Consider the following 23,296-nt stretch of genomic DNA (forward strand, 5'->3'; position numbering starts at 1 on the left):
TCTAAAAATACAGAGCTTATATGGTACCCAGGAGTGCAATATATGCTGATAATTAATATGTTATGCTCTTTTTAAGTTCTATACAACAACTTTCAAATGTACCTTCTTCATTCAGATGGCTAAAATTCTGTCTGATATCATAGTCTACCGAGGAATGAACTAGCATGCAAGAGCCTCCATACCCATTGGTCCTGCAAAAGCTGGTAGCCAGTTTATAGCCTGTAAGTTTATTCAGGAGACTGATATTTTCAGATGTTAGCCAATGTTCATTAAGACATATTACTTTCACACATTGTTTCACACTTTCTAGCAAAATTTCTATATCATAAAGCTTCATGATCATTCCTTCAGATAGACCTCTGATGTTTAAGTGCACAATGAAATTACTACTGCATATATTATTAGGTAGAGGGCCTTCAAAACTAATTTGACTATAAAGTAATGGAGCGTCCACCTGAGCGTTGACTGCTTGTCATGGATTCGTTGCATTGGGCCAAATTCAGAAAGAATTGGCCCCTTTCATCAGTTTTCCTGTGTGTGAGTGTCTGGATGATGAGTAGGTACAGTTTTCTTGACAATAATTTCAATCTCTGCTGCATCTCCTGAGGCTGGTACTGGCACCATTTCATCTTCTGGGCTTGATACTGTTTGAGCTGGTGCTGTGGCTGTGACTATGTATGTGATTTTGAAATTGTTTTCCCATTTTTCCATTTCCTTCGTCAAAACTGGTTGCATGGCCATTGGTTTTCTTGCAACATCATCATATTTTTGCATTAATTTCACTAGCATTTTGCCAACATATGACTCGCTAGCATTTTTAAAATGTAGTCCATGTTTTGTAAAAAATCTCTTGCATCAGGAAGATAAAAAAATGTTACATTTTGATGGGACTTGCATATTTTGTAGAACTGTCTGTTTACTTTTGCAAGCTCCAGACTTATGATGGAATTGTCTTGCAGGTCGTATCTGTGAGGCAAGCTAGTAACTATGATGTTCGGAACTTTCAGATCAAGTAATGTAGTTTTTAGACACTGGGTCATATGTTTACCCTCATATCTGTATACATTATTACTTCCACCCATGATTATAATGGCATCATTGTGAGATAGCTCATTAAGTGAATTGCTGTTCTTCATTACCTCAGTCAAAGGTGCATCATACCTGTTGCCGTGAATAACGTACTGTATTCACTTATTTTGTCAGTAATTTTCTTGGTGTGGCTATCACCATGTACAACAACTCGTCGTTTGATGTTCACTGATTTATTTTTCGTATTAGACATTTCCTTGGCTGTGCACTCTATTTGAAATTTTGTCACTGATTTTAGTTCATCATTGTTTATTGTCTTATCATAATCTTTGTCCAGTGCTGTGAATTTATTTGATAGTGGAATCACAGGAACTGTACTCACTGTTTGTTTATTTGACATGCACCATGTTTTTTGTACAGAACGACGGTTAACAACACTGTCGTGTGCTAGACGATGAACTCGCTCTATCTCTTTCTATTTCATTTCCTGTTCTTGATATTTCTGCCGAAGTTCTTCATATTTTGCATTTATAGCCATTAAATCATCTGTAAGCACATAATCCTGTGCAAGTCTCTTCATCCCAGAATAACTACTGCAACCTACATCCTTCTGAATCTGCTTAGTGTATTCATCTCTTGGACTCCTGCTATGATTTTTACCCTCCATGCTGCTCTCCAATACTAAATTGGTGATCCTTTGCTGCATCAGAGCATGTGCTACCAACTGATCCCATCTTCTAGTCAATTTGTGCCACAAATTCCTCTTCTCCTCAATTCTATTCAGTACCACCTCATTAGTTATGTGATCTACAAATCTAATCTTCAGCATTCTTCTGTAGCACCACATTTCAAAAGCTTCTATTCTCTTCTTGTCTACACTGTTTATCATCCATACATGGCTACAATCCATACAAATACTTTCAGAAAAGAATTCCTAACACTTAAATCTATACTTGATGTTAACAAATTTCTCTTCTTCAGAAATGCTTTCCTTGCCATAGCCAGTCTACATTTCGATACAGTTCCCCACAGTCATTTAATGAACAAAGTAAGAGCATATGGACTATCAGACCAATTGTGTGATTGGATTGAAGAGTTCCTAGATAACAGAACGCAGCATGTCATTCTCAATGGGGAGAAGTCTTCCGAAGTAAGAGTGATTTCAGGTGTGCCGCATGGGAGTGTCGTAGGACCGTTGCTATTCACAATATACATAAATGACCTTGTGGATAACATCAGAAGTTCACTGAGGCTTTTTGCGGATGATGCTGTAGATATATCGAGAGGTTGTAACAATGGAAAATTGTACTGAAATGCAGGAGGATCTGCAGCGAATTGACGCATGGTGCAGGGAATGGCAATTGAACCTTAATGTAGACAAGTGTAATCTGCTGCAAATACATAGAAAGAAAGATCCCTTATCATTTAGCTACAATATAGCAGGTCAGCAACTGGAAGCAGTTAATTCCATAAATTATCTGGGAGTACGCATTAGGAGTGATTTAAAATGGAATGATCATATAAAGTTGATCGTCGGTAAAGCAGATGCCAGACTGAGATTCACTGGAAGAATTTTATAAAGTTCATCTTATATCCTCCTTTCAAGACACTGCCCATTCCATACAGCTGCTCTTCCAGGTCCCTTGCTGTCTCTGACAGAATTGCAATGTCATCGGCAAACCTCAAAGTTTTTGTTTCTTCTCCATGGATTCTAATTCCTGTTCCAAATTTTTCTGATGTTTTGTTTGCTGCTTGCTGAATATACAGATTGAATAACAACCCTGTCTCACTCCCTTCTCAATCAATGTTCTCTGGTGATACAAATTGCCTAATAAAAAGATGAAGTACTCTAAAGATTTTGCTGGATGTCAGTCAAACTTGGCACACATTCCCACCATGGGTGGGTATGTAGATGATAGTTGCAATTCTCTGTGATGTGTAGAACACCTACTGGAGTGGAATAGTTTTGTTTGTGTTTAGTGTTGTTGCCAGGCTGTTTAAGTTATATAAGGGATCTCAACAGTGGCAGATATTGAATGGTAATTGTGAAGGACATGAACTTAGAACATACTTGTTATACAACATTATCAGCACCTAACTCTTTGAAAGGTATCTTGTTGTGGGTCTCTGTTTGGCTAGCTGGTGGAATTGTGCAATATCCAGTTTCTGCGGTATTTGGATATCACAGTGGTCTGATTGTGGGTTGTATGTGAACATGAATGAAGCCATACTTGTCATCAAGATTCCAGTTTACCACACCTGACCACCACAAGGGAGAATTACTGTACTGTTGGCCAAGCACCTCATAACACCTTCACATCTACACCTTTCACTCTAGAATGAGTAATGGACTCCTGCAACATTCTGTGTCATCCCATACCATTGGTTGAAGACCAGCAGCAGCAGGAATAGGAATTACTCTCCCAAGCATAGACTGCTGTTAACATGACAACACAAATGATAACACAAATGGCTTTGTCTGGAATGGTGTTGTGACCAGGAAGCATGGACTGCAGATGAATAGCATTACATTGTCTCCCATTTTGAATCACAGATGACCATCATTGACAAGAATGGTGGCAACCTGGCGACAGGTCTCATTCTTCTGGTGTTTTGGAGAGGCACAGAAGTGTTACTCCTGGAAACATAGTGAGGGTAACTATTGGATATGACTTCAGTTGATGTCTGGTAATAATCAATGGATCTCAGGTGGCAGAACAGTACATCATGGATGTCCTGCATATTCATGTATTAATTCTCATGTGACAGTATCATCATGTTGTTATTCAACAGGACAATGCTCTTTGTGCATGGCATGTGCCTTTATGAACTGTGTGATGTGAGATGCTCCAGTATCCAGCAAGATCCACAGATTTATGCATGATAGATAATGTGTGGAACCAGCTTGGTCATCAACTCTGACCCAGTGCCGTATTGAGAATATCAAGGATTTGTTGCAACATATGCTGGCCAGCTTGCCTTAGGGGAGGATACAATAGCTTGAAGACATCTTCCCCAATGAAATATGTGCATGCATCCATGCTGGAGCAGTTGCAATGTCTTACGAATAAGTTTTCCCATACTGCCAAGTTCTTTGTAAGTTTGACTCAATTTTATAATCGTGGAAATAACATCACACACCCTCTCAACTGTGAGGTTTCATTTCCTCAATCCCATCTGGGACCTTCACTTTCTTTTACAGTCATTGTATCATATGAAGTACAGTGTAATACACAAGTAAAATTCACATAAATTGCATTATTTGTTTTAGGGAAAATATATTTTTAAATTTCCAAAAGCCATCACTTTAATGGGTCTGATGAAAAAGAAAGTAAATGAATGAAAATAACTGAATTACCAAATTTAGAAAAATTATAGCCATTGAAATGAGAAATGTGTGGTCCACTTCAAAAATAACGAAATGAAGATGTGGAATTGGAAACCTTCATAGACAAAAGTCAATACTTTTTCAGTTAAACTGTTAGATGAAACTTGAATTTATAGTTAGGAATTCAAAAGACTATATTACTTAAACAGTTCTCTTTTTGTGTATATATATGATGTCCTTGAATTTTACTAACATGGATGAAGCAAACCATTACATGCTACATAATTTGAGAGATCATATGTGTTGCTCCTTTCTGTTCATTAATCATTTCTGTTCCAGGATTTCAAGCAGATTGATTTATTTAGGCTAGACAATCGCTCAGCATTTAGCCTCAGTGGAGATCTTAATATCCGAACAACACAAACTGGACAAGAAATAAAATTAACAGGTAAAAATATATCTCTTATTTCTATATTTGTAATGTTAGAAGTTTATCATGTTTTATTTCTCTCTTTTAAAAATGAGGAACCTCTCATTCCCTGATCATAAAATGATGGTCCAATACACTGCCACTTGAAGTATTATTGTATCTCTAGTACATAGTGCTAGGGCACTGTCAATTTGGTTGTGAACATTATCCATTCTCCATTTTATGTAAATAGAAATGTTACATACAATTTTTTTTTTTTTTTTTTTTTTTTTGGAAATGAGAAATTAATTTATATTATATTAATCCAGTGCATTCTTGCACTATCAATAACATACCACAGAATTTGTGGTCTTTTTTGTAAAAGGGGAGTTACACTTGTGTTAGTAGGACTTGCACCAGTTTATTTACAAGTACTACCTGTGTAGTGGTACCATGCTGGTTGACAGTAATGTTGTGCCAGCTATTCAGTTTCCATAATAACATGGAGTGTTATCACCACAATCTTCCAAGAATTATTGTTTTTACTGTGTTACATTATTGTCGCAGTAGAAGCTGAGGAGCACCATGGCGTAGTGGTTATGATACTAAACTGTTGCATGGCGGGTTGTGAGTTCCAGACTCACCTGGACTGTACAATTTTAATTTCTGTATTCAGTTCAAGTACATTATAGAAGTATCCGCAAATGTAAAGAATCATTGTAGTGGAATGTTCTGTAGCTGTATTTATACTGTATGTGTTCTGGATGGACACAGTTTGCTCCATGCTCTTGTATGTGCAAGTGCTGAATAAACCTTCGTTAAGTGAAATTAGTGTTCATCATTCCTCTAATTACAACTTCTTCTATGTGACATCATTCTGGTGGAGACGCTGGGTATTGGAACTTGTGATAGTGCACATTATGGACGACACAGTGGCTCCCATCAGACCACGACAGAGCTGCCGTTTACGTGGCGAGAAACCCAAGTTCGAGCCATATTCAACAGATCAGAAGAGGTAGAAGAAGAATAGGGTGTTATGATAACAGTAACTGTGTGCCACCACATGAGACATCTTTCCGGGTTCTCTGGTAACGATGGCCAAGATCTAAACAAGTGGCTGTGTATAGCCAAATTTAACAAATGGGACAACACCATGTGTTTGGCCTTGTATTTTTCTACTTGGAGGGCACTGCCAAGCAATGGTATGAGAACAACAAGGAGACGTTCGCAAGCTGGGAAGTATTCCAGGCAGAACTGCGCAAGTATTTTGGCGACACACAACGACAGAAGCGCAAGGCTGAAGATAAATTAAAGTGCAGGGCACAGTGTCCAGGAGAAACTACAGCATCCTACATTCAAGATGACTTGGAGCTGTGTAAGATAGTGGATCCTAGAACGAAGGAGGAAGATAAGGTTGCACATCTCATGAAGGGTGTTGCTGAGGACATGTATCAAGCCCGACTCCTGAAGGATGTTTTGACAGCAGATGACTTCATAAAATGGTGCCGGTATATCAAGTTAATGCATCAAAAAATAATTACACGCAAGAAGTTTGAATGACTTCCAATGGCTCTCCCACCATTGTCAATTTTCATGAACTAGAGCTGCTACTAGGATAAAGTAACTCCTCAATTAGCTTCACAAGGCTCAGTGCATCCCAATAGGTCAACAGTGGATGGCAGCCCAGTTGGTCACACATCCATGTACTAACCATGTCCAATGGTGCTTAACACTGGTGATCTGATGGGAACCAGTGTATCCACCACATCACAGCTATTGACCTTGTAAGATAAGCCACCTTTTAAAGAGACACAAAACCAAATTGATCTTAGGGCCTCCATCAACAATCCTCCAATTACTAAGACCAGTAAAAGATGCAGCAGGTCTCAAAACAACTCAAATTGATAAATACCCTGTGAGTGCAAGAAATCCTTACATTACCCAAATAGTGCCCACTGCATAGGGATGCAAAAAAAGAGTGTGAGATTTTATCACCCAGTGTACTTAAAAAAATCTGCTACAGCTGAGCATGCTCTGCAAAATGGTCACCAAATGACCACTGCTGACATGTCTATCATAGCTCAAACTAATATAGCTCAAACTAATGGCTTTAAGGACAGTGTAATTAGCAACAATACCATTAATAGAGGCAATGGAAAATTTGGAATGGAATAATGATAATATTATGAAAAGGTATGACACACTTTCAGAGACATTACTGGTCTCATTCAGCTATGATTTTATGTATATAGACTGAAGTGGAGAGAGAAAATTTGTACCAAGGCCAGGAATTGAACCTGGTCTGCTGCTTGCTCTAGGCAGGTGTGCTAACCCCTAAGGCACCTTGACACAGTGGTTTGCACAACAGCACGGATTACCCTGGCATGGCTTCCCCCTCAGTCCAAATTCTCACTGCCACCTCAGGCTACTTTAAGTTCCCCCTTGCACACAAACAGAATTGCCAAGGCTCTCCAGGTTCTGGAAAAAGCACCTCAACATCAAAAGAAAGTGGGGATCCAGTGTGAAATCCAGCTGCAGGTACTTATGCAAATGAAATGACACAATTTAAGAGACTTTACTGGTTTCTGTTCATGGGGAATTTAAAGTAGACTGGGGTGGCAGTGAGAATTTGGATTGAGGAGGAAGACATGCCAGGGTAATCCGTGCAGTTGTGCGAACCACAGTGCCCAGGTGGCTTAGTCGCTAGCACACCTGCTTAGTGGGCAGGAGACCTGGATTCAATTCCCAGCCTTGGTACAAATTTTCACATGCCACTTCAGCCAATATACATAAAATCATATCTGTATGAGACCAGTAAAGTCTCTGAAATTGTGTCATTTCGTTTGTATAAGTACCTGCACCTGGGTTTCAGGCTGAATCCGCATTTACATTTGATGCTGAAATGCTACTCCAGATCATGGAGAGCCTTGGCAATACTCTTCGTGTGTAAGAAGGAATTTAATGTAGACTGGTGCGGGAGTGAAGAAGGTGTGCCAGGGTAACCCATGGAGTTGTGTGAACTGCTGTGTCAATGTGGTTTAGTGGCTAGCACACATGCCTAATAAGCAAGAGACCCATGTTTGATTCTCAGTCTTGATACAAATTTTCACTCACCACTTCAGTCTATATACATAAAATATTATGGGAAGTATAGTTTACTACTAATCATATAGTGGAGATGCTGAGTCACAGATGTGCACAACAAAAAGACTGTCAGACCAATCAATTTCCAGCCAAAAAGGCCTTCATTGGACTTAGACAAAATACACGCATACACACACTCACACAAATGTAGCTCACATACACACACACACACACATGACCACAGTCTCTGGTAGCCAGAAACTGTAGTCATGCTTGTATGTGTTGCATTTGCATGAGTGTGTGTGTGTGTGTGTGTCTTATTTAATTCTGACAAAGGCATTTTCAGCCAAAAGCTTACATGTCTGACAGTCTTTTTGTTCTGCCTGCCTATGACTCAACGTCTCCACTATATAGTGAGTAGCAAACTAACTGTTGATAGAGACTGCAGTCTGTAGCTTCATGTGGTGTGCAATCCACTGATCATGTGATTGAATGGGCTGCATTTAATGCTAAGGTAATGTATGTCCACATATATGGAGATACCATGAGTATCAATGACATCACAACATGGGTGTATAAGGATATACCAACAGCCCATCAGCAGCATGGCCAAGGAGTAGTTGGTTGAAAGCTTGTGCCATTTCAACCACTTTATGTAGCTGGAAGCCTGAAAATATTTTAGTAAATGTTACCACCTAAAAATTATGCATTCTTACATTATAAAATTCTTACATTGTGAAAAGCAAAGTTCCAAATAGTGCACCAGACACTTTTCACCCATACGGAAGTTTCATTGCAGCACATACTTTACTGCGAAGTGGAAATTAATTTCTATTAATGACAAGTGGGCAGTATGAAAGCAAGAGTTCAATTTTTTTCCTTGTTAAATTAAATATTATTAACAGCAGTGATTAATAAATAACATGTACTTAGTGTATTTGTGAAGCCTTCAATGTTGTTGATTGTCACATCATACTTCAGTGATCATCAACAGACTACAGAAATGAAGTATAAAGACAGAGTAAAACAAAGATTACCATTATCAACTAGTCGTTGAAGTAATGTGGAATAATCATGTACGGAGTCCCTCAAGGATTATTTTGGGAACATGTCCTAATTCTGCTCTATGTAAATGATTTTGTAGAAAAGTAAAAACTGATGGAAATGCAATACTCTTTGCGGGTGACAAAGATATTTTAGTTATAACACACAGTGAGGAAAATCAATGGGAAACTGGGCCATTAGTAATACAAAGGTAATTGCAATGGTTCAGAACTAACTGTCTCATCACAAATTCTGGTGAGAAAACTCTGCTGCTGAACTACCACACCACACAATATTTCTGCTCTGCAAAGTCTGTCTTTATCTTAATGAGCAAGTCTAGCTCAAATGTGATTGATACAAAAATTTTTAGGCATATGTATTTAGGAGTACTTGAAATGGGAGATGCAACTCTGAAATCTACATAAAAAACTGAATACACTTAGAAATGCTGTAAGGACCCTCACTCAAAATACAAGGTGACATTCAGTATGACACTGTACCATGTATATAACTGTTTTTAAGGGGAACCCAATCATGTGCAAAAAAACTTTTAGAATATACAAAAAGATTTTCGTAGTGATAAAGTAAGAAGTTCAAGGAGTCCTTAAGATTGTTATTTGAAATCTGAAAATATTGCATCTACCTTGTTTTATAATCAAACAAACTTGAACGTAAGATTATAAAATGGGAAGAGGAAGTAAATGAAAATGAAGTGAGATATGGTACTGTGAGAAAAATTTAACAGAACACTGAAAGAAAAAAGTCAAAGCAAGGCATCTGGAGTAGCCATTAACTCACTATTACTGTGCTCCATAGGAGAACATGTAATGGCATTTCACTTTGTACACAATTTATATGAGACATGCAAAATACCTTCTGAATTCAAGAAGAATGTAATAATTCCAACTCCAAAGAGGGCAGCTACTGACAGGTGTGAATACTAATAAGTCATTGCAGTTTTGACACAAATTATATACAGCAGACTGGAAAGATGGCAGGAGCCAACCTTGGAGAAGATAGATTTGAGTTCCAGATAAATGTAGGCTCATGTGATGCAATACTGACTATCACATAGCCTAGAAGGTAGGTTGAAGAAAGGCAAACCTACATTTATAGCATTTTCAAAATTAGAGAGCTTTCAACAGTGTTGACTGAAAGACAGACTTTAAAATTCTGAAGGTAACAGTGATAAAACACATGTATAAAACATTGTCTAAAACTCATACATGAACCAGACTGCAGTTATAAGAGTTGAAGGACATGAAAAGGACACAGAACTTGAAAAGGGAATGGGATAGGGCTGTAGCTTATCCCTGATATTACTCAGTCTTTACATTGATCAAGTGGTAAAGGAAACCAAGGAGAAATCTAAAAAGGTAATTAAAGTTTACAAAGAGTTCATATGATGGAAGCAACAAAAGTAAATTACATTAAATCAAGGAATCCTGAGGTAATTAGACTAGGAAATGAGACAGTAAAAGTAATTAATGAATTTCCTTATTTGAGCAACAAAACCACTGATGGTGGAAGAATCACAGAAAATGTAAAAGGCTGACTAGTAATATCAAGAAAATAGTTTGTGAAAAAGAGAAATTTGTTAAAATCAGATATAAAGTTAAGTATTAGGAAGTATTTTCTGACGGTGTTTGACTGAATAGTAACCTCTTACAGAAGCAGCACATGGATGCTACACAGTTCAGACAAGAAGAGAATAGAAGTTTGAGAAATGTGGCGAAGACTAGATGGTAAAATCAGATACCTGATGAGGAAGTACTGAACTGGATTGAGGAAAAAAGAAAAGAAAGAAAAAGAAGGGATCAGTTCATATGACACATCCATTGAAAATTGATAATAGAGTGAAGATCAAAGGAAAAAGAGAGTTATAGAGACTACAGTAAGCTTTTTCAAATGATTTGTAGGTTGTAGCAGTTATGTGGAGATTTAGAGGCATGCACAGTATAGATTAGCATGAAACCAGTCTTCAGACTGAAGAGCACAGAACAACAACATGAAAAACTAGACTTCACAAAAAGGATAATCTTGAAAGAAGAAAAATCTTCAAAGATAGCTATAATTTTCAGTCATAAGGAATTAGGTAGATATTTAACCAGCAGCTAACTGTAATAAGTACTCAAAAATGTACTAGATGGTATATAACATTGGAGTTGTTATACTGCCACATGCTTTCTTATCTAAAATAAATATCAATGTTAAACACATTTTAAGTAAAGTTGAAACTGTTCTATTTTTATCACTGTTTCTGTCCTACCATTTAATTTATATACCATTGTACTAAGTAAACCGGATTTACCAAATGTTATTGTCACCTTATATTATGTTTATATTATTATTTACACTGGTGTTGTTGAACTTTTAATCTGGTATTAATTACTATAAATATAAAATAACTGTATTACTTTTTACTTTTTCTTGAATCATATGTACAAATAGTGCACTAAAATTATTTATTGAACAAAAGATAAATGCAAGGTCAGGAAAACGACACAAAAAAATTCAGCAGGTGTATACTGGGGAAAGCAGTACAAAAAAGTTCAATAGGAGGGCACTGAAAGATTTCATAGACAGTATATTGTTTCTTAAGTAACACGATGAATGAATTTTCAAGCTCTGATAGCATCCAATGGTATTTAAAATGCTCAAGAGTCAGATCACTATCAAGTCTCTCTGAAAAATTAATAATAATAATAACAGAACCATGGACCTTGCTGTTGGTGGGGAGGCTTGCGTGCCTCAGCGATACAGATGGCCATACCGTAGGTGCAACCACAACGGAGGGGTATCTGTTGAGAGGCCAGACAAATGTGTGGTTCCCGAAGAGGGGCAGCAGCCTTTTCAGTAGTTGCAGGGGCCACAGTCTGGATGATTGACTGATCTGGCCTTGTAACACTAACCAAAACAGCCTTGCTGTGCTGGTACTGCGAACGGCTGAAAGCAAGGGGAAACTACAGCCGTAATTTTTCCCAAGAGCATGCAGCTTTACTGTATGGTTAAATGATGATGGCGTCCTCTTGGGTAAAATATTCTGGAGGTAAAATAGTCCCCCATTCGGGTCTCCAGGCGGAGACTACTCAGGAGGACGTCATTATCAGGAGAAAGAAAACTGGCATTCTACGGATCGGAGCATGGAATGTCAGATTCCTTAATCGGGCAGGTAGGTTAGAAAATTTAAAAAGGGAAATGGATAGGTTAAAGTTAGATATAGTGAGAATTAGTGAAGTTCGGTGGCAGGAGGAACAAGACTTTTGGTCAGGCAAATACATGGTTATAAATACAAAATCAGATAGAGGTAATGCAGGAGTAGGTTTAATAATGAATAAAAAAATAGGAGTGCGGGTAAGCTACTACAAACAGCATAGTGAACGCATTATTGTGAAAGATAGACATGAAGCCAATGCCTACTACAGTAGTACAAGTCTATATGCCAACTAGCTCTGCAGATGACGAAGAAATTGATGAAATGTATGATGAGATGAAAGAAATTATTCAGGTAGTGAAGGGAGATGAAAATTTAATAGTCATGGGTGACTGCAATTCCAGAGTAGGAAAAGGCAGAGAAGGAAACATAGTAGGTGAATATGGATTGGGGTTAAGAAGTGAAAGAGGAAGCCGTCTGGTAGAATTTTGAACAGAGCATAACTTAATCATAGCTAACACTTGGTTCAAGAATCATAAAAGAAGTTTGTATACATGAAAGAATCCTGGAGATACTAGTAGGTATCAGGTAGATTATATAATGGTAAGAGAGAGATTTAGGAACCAGGTTTTAAATTGTAAGACATTTCCAGGGGCAGATGTGAACTCTGACCACAATCTATTGGTTATGAACTGTAGATTAAAACTGAAGAAACTGCAAAAAGCCAGGAATTTAAGGAGATGGGACCTGGATAAACTGACTAAACCAGAGGTTGTACAGAGTTTCAGGGGGAGCATAAGGGAACAATTGACAGGAATGGGGGAAAGAAATACAGTAGAAGAAGAATGGGTAGCTCTGAGGGATGAAGTAGTGAAGGCAGCAGAGGATCAAGTAGGTAAAAAGACAAGGGTTAGTAGAAATCCTTGGGCAACAGAAGAAATATTGAATTTAATTGATGAAAGGAGAAAATATAAAAATGCAGTAAATGAAGCAGGCAAAAAGGAATACAAACATCTCAAAAATGAGATCGACAGGAAGTGCAAATTGGCTAAGCAGGGATGGCTAGAGTTCAAATGTAAGGAGAAGCTTATCTCACTAGGGGCAAGATAGATACTGCCTACAGGAAAATTAAAGAGACCTTTGGAGAAAAGAGAGCCACTTGTATGAATATCAAGAACTCAGATGGAAACCCAGTTTTAGCGCAAAGAAGGGAAAGCAGAAAGTTGGAAGGCGTATATAGAGGGTCTATACAAGGGTGATGTACTTGAGGACAATACTATGGTAATGGAAGAGGATGTAGATGAAGATGAAATGGGAGATATGATACTGTGTGAAGAGTTAAGGTGGTAGGGGTAAAATACAGGGAGCGAAAGGCTATTTACAATTTGTACAGAAACCAGATGGCAGTTATAAGATTCGAGGGGCAGGAAAGGGAAGCAGTGGTTGGCAAGGGAGTGAGACAGGGTTGCAGCCTCTCCCCAATGTTATTCAATCTGTATATTGAGCAAGCAGTAAAGAAAACAAAAGAAAAGTTCGGAGTAGGCATTAAAATCGATGGAGAAGAAATAAAAACTTTGTGGTTTGCTGATGACATTGTAATTCTGTCATAGACAGGAAAGGACTTGGAAGAGCAGTTGAACGGAATGGACAGCATCTTGAAAGGAGGATATAAGATGAACATCAACAAAAGCAAAATGAGGATAATGGAATGTAGTCGAATTAAGTCTGGTGATGTTGAGGGAATTAGATTAGGTAATGAGACACTTAAAGTAGTAAATGAGTTTTGCTATTTGGGAAGCAAAATAACTGATGACGGTTGAAGTAGAGAGGATATAAAATGTAGACTGGCAATGGCAAGGAAAGCGTTTCCGAAGAAAGGAATTTGTTAACATCGAGTATAGATTTAAGTGTCAGGAAGTCTTTTCTGAAAGTATTTGTATGGAGTGTAGCCATGTATGGAAGTGAAACATGGACGATAAATAGTTTGGACAAGAAGAGAATAGAAGCTTTCGAAATGTGGTGCTACAGAAGAATGCTGAAGATTAGATGGGTAGATCACATAACTAATGAGAAGGTATTGAATAGAATTGGGGAGAAGAGGAGTTTGTGGCACAACTTGACTAGAAGAAGGGATCGATTGGTAGGACATGTTGTGAGGCATCAGGGGATCACAAATTTAGCATTGGAGGGCAGTGTGGAGGGTAGAAGTCGTAGGGGGAGACCAAGAGATGAATACACTAAGCAGATTCAGAAGGATGTAGGTTGCAGTAAGTACTGGGAGATGAAGAAGCTTACACAGGATAGAGTAGCATGGAGAGCTGCATCAAACCAGCCTCAGGACTGAAGACCACAACAACAACAACAACAGAATCATTTACAAAAAACAGCCTAGATATTTAATTGATGTGACAGTTTGAAGAACCAAAATGCTAATGCAGTATTTGAACATAGTGGAATTGTTTTTCATACTCTATGAGTGAAAGATACACAACACCGGTGTAATATTCTACAGTACTTATTATTTGTTACACAAACCAGTTTTTGGCTGCTATGCCATCATCAGGTACAAAGATCAGTATGTGGAGCAGTGAAATTATATTGGATCAAAGATTTTAAACTAGTGCATGTACAGAGTATCACCATTTAAAGAGATGAAGATGATAATTTTAGTATAGGAATAAAACAAGCAAGGTTATTTCAGTATAAACTTGATGTAAGATTATTTAATAAAGATAAAATATGTGACACATTAACGAATGTACTATAGACAAATTACAACAGTTGTACACAGAAGATCATAATTGAGCAATAAGCTTTGCTGAAGCAATCCAAAGATGTGGCCAAACAAAATAACCTTGTCTTTAATAGATCCTAAATTACAAACAGGTAAGACATACACTGAAGCACCAAAGAAACTGGCATATGCATGAGTATTCAAATACAGAGATATGTAAACAGGCAGAATACGGCACTGTTGCTGACAGTGCCTATACAGGGTGAGTCACCTAACATTACTGCTGGATGTATTTCGTAAACCACATCAAATACTGACAAATCGATTCCACAGACCCAATGTGAGGAGAGGGGCTAGTGTAATTGGTTAATAGAAACCATAAAAATATGCACGGAAGTATGTTTTTTAACACAAACCTACGATTTTTTAAATGTAACCCTGTTAGTTTTGTTAGCAAATCTGAATATATAAACAAATACGTAATCATTGCCATTTGTTGCATTGTAAAATGTTAATTATATCCAGAGATATTGTAACCTAAAGTTGAGCTTGAGTACCACTCCTCCGCTGTTCGATCATGTGTATCAGAGAGCACTGAATTATGTAGGGATCCAAAGGGAACGGTGATGGACCTTAGGTACAGAAGAGACTGGAACAGCACATGACATCCACATGCTAACACCTTTTTATTGGTCTTTTTCACTGACGCACATGTACATTACCATGAGGGGTGAGGTACACGTACACACGTGGTTTCCGTTTTGAATTACGGAGTGGAATACAGTGTGTCCCGACATGTCAGGCCAATAGATGTTCAATGATGTGGCCATCATTTGCTGCACACAATTGCAATCTCTGGTGTAATTAATGTCGTACATGCCACAGTACATCTGGTGTAATGTCACCGCAGGCTGCCACAATACGTTGTTTCATATCCTCTGGGGTTGTAGGCACAGGACCAATGAGGTGGTTGCCAATGATTCCGCACCATACATTTACAGTCCACGGTTGCTGTCGCTCTACCTGTCTGAGCCAGTGCGGATTGTCCATGGACCAGTAATGCATGTTTTGTAGATTCACTGCCCCATTGTTTGTGAAACCCGCTTCATCGGTAAACAGGTAGAATTGCAATGCATTCTCTGTTAATGCCCATTGACAGAATTGCACTCGATGATTAAAGTCATCACCATGTAATTTCTGACGTAGCGACACATGAAACGGGTGAAAGCGGTGACGATGCAGTATGCGCATGACACAACTTTGACTCAGTCCACCAGCTCTCGCAATGTCCCGTGTACTCATGTGTGGGTTCATGGCAACAGCAGCTAACACACCAACTGCAGCCACTTCTCCTGAGACGGGCCTGTTACGGACCCGTTTGCATGCTACGACCATACCTGTTGCATACAGTTGGTGATAGATGTTTTGGAATGTGCGGCACGTTGGATGCTCTCTGTCTGGGTACCGTTCTGCATACACCCTGCAGGCTTCAGCTGCATTTCGTCAACACTCGCCATAGATGAGTATCATCTCCGCCTTTTTAGATTTTGAATACACCATGGTCACAGGTCCTACAACACTACGCTATCACAGACGTCTGGTAACATGGTGTACTACAGTTGGTCTGCATGCAGAGATGAATGCAGAATAACAATAGCAGCAAGCTCTACATGCGGACACTGCAACAGCTAGACCAAACCACAACAGTGCACTACAGCCACACTCATAAACACGGTCGTCATCGTAAACATGCTGCTCGCCGACCGTGGCCCGTGTTTGTTACAACACACAACTCAACGTTGGAGGTTTCAAGCATCAACTTTAGGTTACAATATCTCCGGATGTAATTAACATTTTACAATGCAACATACGGCACTGATTACGTATTTGTTTATATGTTCAGATGCGCTAAAAAAAAACTAATGTGGTTACATTTAAAAAAACGTAAGTTTGTGTTAAAAAACATACTTCCGTGCATTTTTTTATGGTTTGTATTAAACAATTACACTAGCCCCTCTCCTCACGTTCGGTCTGTGGAATCGGTTCGTCAGAATTTGATGTGGTTTATGAAATACACTCCTGGAAATGGAAAAAAGAACACATCGACACCGGTGTGTCAGACCCACCATACTTGCTCCGGACACTGCGAGAGGGCTGTACAAGCAGTGATCACACGCACGGCACAGCGGAAACACCAGGAACCGCGGTGTTGGCCGTCGAATGGCGCTAGCTGCGCAGCATTTGTGCACCGCCGCCGTCAGTGTCAGCCAGTTTGCCATGGCATACGGAGCTCCACCGCAGTCTTTAACACTGGTAGCATGCCGCGACAGCGTGGACGTGAACCGTATGTGCAGTTGACGGACTTTGAGCGATGGCGTATAGTGGGCATGCGGGAGGCCGTGTGGACGTACTGCCGAATTGCTCAACACGTGGGGCCTGAGGTCTCCACAGCACATCGATGTTGTCGCCAGTGGTCGGCGGAAGGTGCACATGCCCGTCGACCTGGGACCGGACCGCAGCGACGCACGGATGCACGCCAAGACCGTAGGATCCTACGCAGTGCCGTAGGGGACCGCACCGCCACTTCCCAGCAAATTAGGGACACTGTTGCTCCTGGGGTATCGGCGAGGACCATTCGCAACCGTCTCCATGAAGCTGGGCTACGGTCCCGCACACCGTTAGGCCGTCTTCCGCTCACGCCCCAACATCATGCAGCCCGCCTCCAGTGGTGTCGCGACAGGCGTGAATGGAGGGACGAATGGAGACGTGTCGTCTTCAGCGATGAGAGTCGCTTCTGCCAATGATGGTCGTATGCGTGTTTGGCGCCGTGCAGGTGAGCGCCACAATCAGGACTGCATACGACCGAGGCACACAGGGCCAACACCCGGCATCATGGTGTGGGGAGCGATCTCCTACACTGGCCGTACACCACTGGTGATCGTCGAGGGGACACTGAATAGTGCACGGTACATCCAAACCGTCATCGAACCCATCGTTCTACCATTCCTAGACCGGCAAGGGAACTTGCTGTTCCAACAGGACAATGCACGTCCGCATGTATCCCGTGCCACCCAACGTGCTCTAGAAGGTGTAAATCAACTGCCCTGGCCAGCAAGATCTCCGGATCTGTCCCCCATTGAGCATGTTTGGGACTGGATGAAGCGTCGTCTCACGTGGTCTGCACGTCCAGCACGAACGCTGGTCCAACTGAGGCGCCAGGTGGAAATGGCATGGCAAGCCGTTCCACAGGACTACATCCAGCATCTCTACGATCGTCTCCATGGGAGAATAGCAGCCTGCATTGCTGCGAAAGGTGGATATACACTGTACTAGTGCCGACATTGTGCATGCTCTGTTGCCTGTGTCTATGTTTCTGTGGTTCTGTCAGTGTGATCATGTGATGTATCTGACCCCAGGAATGTGTCAATAAAGTTTCCCCTTCCTGGGACAATGAATTCACGGTGTTCTTATTTCAATTTCCAGGAGTGTATATCCAGTGGTAACGTTAGGTGACTCACCCTGTATAAGACAACTAGTGTCTGGCACAGGTTATAGAATGGTTATGTCTGCTACAATGACAGGTTATCAAGATTTAAGTGACTTTGAATATGGTCTTATAGTCGATGCACGAGCATCTCCAAGGTAATGATGAAATGGGGATTTTTCCACATGACCATTTCACAAGTGTACCGTGAATATCAGGAATCTGGCAAAACATAAAGTCTCCAATGTCTACATCTACATCTACATTCATACTCCGCAAGCCACCCAACGGTGTGTGGCGGAGGGCACTTTACATGCCACTGTCATTACCTCCCTTTCCTGTTCCAGTCGCGTATGGTTCGCGGGAAGAACGACTGTCTGAAAGCCTCCGTGCGCGCTCTAATCTCTCTAATTTTACATTCGTGATCTCCTCGGGAGTTATAAGTAGGGGGAAGCAATATACTCGATACCTCATCCAGAAACGCACCCTCTCGATACCTGGCGAGCAAGCTACACCGCGATGCAGAGCGCCTCTCTTGCAGAGTCTGCCACTTGATTTTATTAAACATCTCCGTAACGCTATCACGGTTACCAAATAACCCTGTGACGAAACACGCCGCTCTTCTTTGGATCTTCTCTATCTCCTCCGTCAACCCGATCTGGTACGGATCCCACACTGATGAGCAATACTCAAGTATAGGTCGAACGAGTGTTTTGTAAGCCACTTCCTTTGTTGCTGGACTACATTTTCTAAGCACTCTCCCAATGAATCTCAACCTGGTACCCGCCTTACCAACAATTAATTTTATATGATCATTCCACTTCTAATCGTTCCGCACGCATACTCCCAGATATTTTACAGAAGTAACTGCTACCACTGCAGCTTCAAAAAGATCCTGCAAGAATGGGACCAGCGATGACTGAAGAGAATCGTTCAATGTGACAGAAGTGCAACCCTTTCACAAATTGCTGTAGATTTCAATGCTGGGCCATCAACAAGTTTCAGCATGTGAACTATTCAATGAAACATCATCAGTATGGGCTTTCAGAGCTGAAGGTCCACTCGTGTACCCTAGATGACTGCACTACACAAAGCTTTATGCTTTACCGGCCTGTCAACAGTGACATTCGACTGTTGATGACTGGATACATGTTTCCTGATCATATGAGCCTCATTTAAAATTGTACTGAGTGGATGGACGCGTATGGGCATAGATACAACATCATGGATCCATGGACCCTGTATGTCAGCAGGGTGGGGGCTCTGTAATGGTGTGTGGTGTGTGCAGTTGAAGTGATATGGGGCCCCTGAAACATCTAGATATTACTCTGACAGGTGATTCATACATAAGCATCCTGTCTGATCATCTGCATCCATTCATGTCCATTGTGCATTCTGATGGATATGGACAATTCCAGCAGGACAATGCAACACCCCATACATTCTAAATTGCTACAGAGTGGCTCCAGGAACACTATTCTGAGTTTAAACACTTCTGCTGGCAACCAAGTTTCCTGGCCGTGAACATTATTGAGCATATCTGAGATGCCTTGCGACATGCTATTCAGAAGAGATCTCTGCCCCCTCATACTCTTACAGATTTATGGACAGCCCTGCAGGATTCATGGTGTCATTTCCCTCCAGCACTACTTCATATATTAGTGAAGCCCATGCCATGTCATGTTGTGACCCTTCTGCATGCTTGCAGGGGCCCTACACAATATTAGGCAGGTGTACCAGTTTCTGTGGCTCTTCAGTGTAACAGTGATATTAAGCAGTGAGTGACGCAGCTGTAATTATACAAATCAAAAAAAATTTTTAACATAACAATAGAAATTATAGTAACTGAAATAAAGGAAATGGAGCATGTGAGTATGAGGAGTAAGAGGAGTAATTTACAACATGGCGTGGATGGAATGATAAGTAGTTTTTGCAGTTAGAAGTGGTGAATAAAGGAACTGTATCTGGTCATTCAGTACTAGGCTGAGGTTGATGGGTATATGTTTATTAATTTCCATTGTTTCAAGACGGTTCATCTTCCTTCCTTTGTGGAGGTGATGTAATACTTCATGTTTCACTTTGTAAGCATGGCCTTCATCAAGCAGGTAGTCTGCAAAAGTAGAGTCCCCTTTTCTAAGTTCCAACTTCTGTGGTGTTTCTTCAAGTGGGTATATATGCCCTGGCAGACTGACCTATATAGAATTTGCCACAGTTACAATTAGTTTTATATATTACACTCTTATCCAAAGCTGGAGTACTGTCTTTCCAATTGGGCAAAAAGTGTCCAACAGTGTTGATCACGTAAAATGTTTTTACATTCCTGCATGTATGCTTTCTGGCTACATGCAATGAGACTTTTCGTAAGTATGGAATTATGCCCCATTTATTGCATTCTTGAGTTGGTGGATTAAGAGAAAAGTACAGATGAGAGCATACCTGTTGTTTCTGCTTTTTGTGTATTATGGAGTCCACTAAGGTAAGAGGATAGCCATTATTTGATACTATTTGTTTGATTGCATTTAATTCCATTTGGAATTTAGCTTCACTCATGGGGATGGATATTAGGCAATGTATCATGGATTGAAAGGCAGCATATTTATGGGTCACTGGGTGTTGGGGATTGCTATCTACATTTTGACTGGTGAGTATTCATCAGACAATCCATCTTGAGCAATGCAAACATGTCACAACCTACCACTCACTGTGAGGTGAAGGCAGATCCACTATCTTGGTTACACTGCAAGGTGCTACAGCATCAGGTCCTGTGGGCAAAATAAGTGGCACCCGAGATGTACCATATGATGTACCAGATTCTGTTCACTTTACACTCTCAGACAGCAGCTTGAAGATGACTGACCATGGCCAAATGCATCTTCAGCTGTTCATGAACTGTGGCCAGCTCCTCCTGCACCCACACACAACATGGAGATATCCTGTCCATCCTAGTACTACTAACTTAAGAATTAACTGTAAAAGCACACAGAGAAGGCTATAGATGTAACTTGCTACTCTCCTGCTGTGTCACCAATGGAGACTGGCACCTAGCTGAGCTGTGTTCCACAATTCAAAAGAAATGCACAAATCTACACGTTAGAGTTGCTAAAATTCAAGGCAAAACCTCTCAAATACAAAATTTTGCAAGAAAATAAAAAATCAAATTATGGAAGCTCACAGGAAAAGCTAAACATGTAACTTGCTACACTTTTGGTGTGTCAGCAACAGGGGATGGAGCCTGACTGAGTTGTGACCAATGGTCGCTGGCCATTTGAAACAAACAAGTGACAACTGTACCAAAGAATGCACAGATCTACACTTTACAATTACTAATAAGGGAGTCTACACTTCTTAAATACAAAAAAACACAAGGAATTCAAGAATTAAACTATGGAAACACACATAAAAGGTAAAGAAGTAACTTGCTACTCTCCTGATGTTTCACCAATGGAGACTGGATCATGATTCACTAATTAATGCAAGCTACTCTTATGCCTAGAATCTGTGATGGATCATGCTAACTACATTTTGCCTTCCTGTGCTCAGAATGGAGTAGTTGAAATTCAGATTTTTCAGACAGACAAATAAGAAAACAGGGAGACTCTGGTGAAAGGCAGGGGTATCAACTTGTCTCTAATGGGTAATTGAAAGAGTTTGGACCAAAATGCAGTGATGTGCAGTGTGCGCAGTATGTGATGAAATGTGAATGAATAGTAAGGTATTCGTTTTGGAATTATTAGCTACATTTTTTCATATTCTTATCCAGAAAAATTCATATTATACAATTTATAAACGCTAGTGTCACTAGATATATAAGAAATTGTGTATCTTCATTTATGTTTTTTTTTAATATTTAACTTTTATTCTTAAATTTTATTGGTGTTTAATTGTTGTGTTGATATGGCATGTGCAATATCATTGTAAAATTGTGGGACAAGCTAATGAACCATTAACTTATTAACTTAATGTTGTTGTTCATTTCAGTGACCTTATGAATTCATACTTGTGTTAATTTATACAAGTTTTTCCTAGGTTTGATTATATACTATTTTTGCCACAGTCAAGGAGTTATATTATGTTTCAGCGATACATACAAACAGGACAGTGGAACTTAAAACAGACTATCAATATCTTGACTCTAAGTTCTGGCAGAAAACCACTTTGCACCTGACACCAGATGCATGGATCACTTGTGATACTACATTCACCAACAAAACATCTGTAAGTATTGAGTATATTTCATCTTTTCTCAATTTCCTGTTGTATGTTAGCACATTAAAATCTGTTTTAACTGTGTTTTAGCTCAACAAGGAAGAAGAACACTTTGAAATTAATTTTGCTTATCCTCGAAGGAATTACACAGTCACTGGGCACTATGGTTCAGATAACAATTCCTTGTCCTCGGAGGTAACACTAATGTGGGACAAACAGGCAGATGTGAAAACTGTGACTGGTATTATTGACTGGAAAAGAATAAGTGAAATTCCGAATGCTCAACATGCCCTTATTGTCATCAAACATCCTTCATTTGAAAAGGTAAGGATAAGTAGATTTTTGAAGCAAAAGTAATATGTTTGAAAACAAATCCAAAAACTTTCCGCCTCTTAAAAATATCCTTATGTAAAATATAATTAATATATTATTGACAGTGAGTAATTTTATCAAAGCTATAAACTGATGTTTCTCTTGACTTTAATTGAAATTTAGCTGCAGTCATTAATATTGTTCAGAGTAATACACCAGCAAATCTTTTTGGTAATTCACGTGTGAAGGGAACAGTAAATGGAGAAAACTTGGATGATGAAGTATGAAGTGTTTCTGAGTACTAATCAGTTAAGTGTTTCCGAGTAATAATCAGTTAAATAGCAGCTTTTTTCATGCTGTTACAAATTCTAGAGGATCTCTGAAGCTGCTTGTGCCATTACAGCTTTGCAAGCATAATGCTGAGATCCTGCTTAAAACAGAGCAGGCCGGATAAACCTGCAGGGACAGACAACAATTTGAAAAAGGGGTAGATAGTAACTTAAAAATCAAAA

General features: G+C 39.7%; 1 protein-coding gene across 1 annotated transcript in view; it reads left to right on the forward strand.

The window, feature by feature from the left end:
* LOC126249021 (uncharacterized) overlaps nucleotides 1–23,296 on the forward strand; it is a 712,654-nt gene that overhangs the window by 403,165 nt on the left and 286,193 nt on the right. The window contains exons 46-48 of the mRNA XM_049950623.1: nucleotides 4,697–4,805; nucleotides 22,345–22,481; nucleotides 22,572–22,796. Coding sequence (XP_049806580.1) covers nucleotides 4,697–4,805; nucleotides 22,345–22,481; nucleotides 22,572–22,796 — 471 coding nt within the window. The remainder of the gene's footprint in view (nucleotides 1–4,696; nucleotides 4,806–22,344; nucleotides 22,482–22,571; nucleotides 22,797–23,296) is intronic.

This window comes from Schistocerca nitens, chromosome 3 (genome assembly GCF_023898315.1).
Source record: "Schistocerca nitens isolate TAMUIC-IGC-003100 chromosome 3, iqSchNite1.1, whole genome shotgun sequence".
In the NCBI taxonomy this organism is placed as follows: Eukaryota; Metazoa; Arthropoda; class Insecta; order Orthoptera; family Acrididae; genus Schistocerca; species Schistocerca nitens.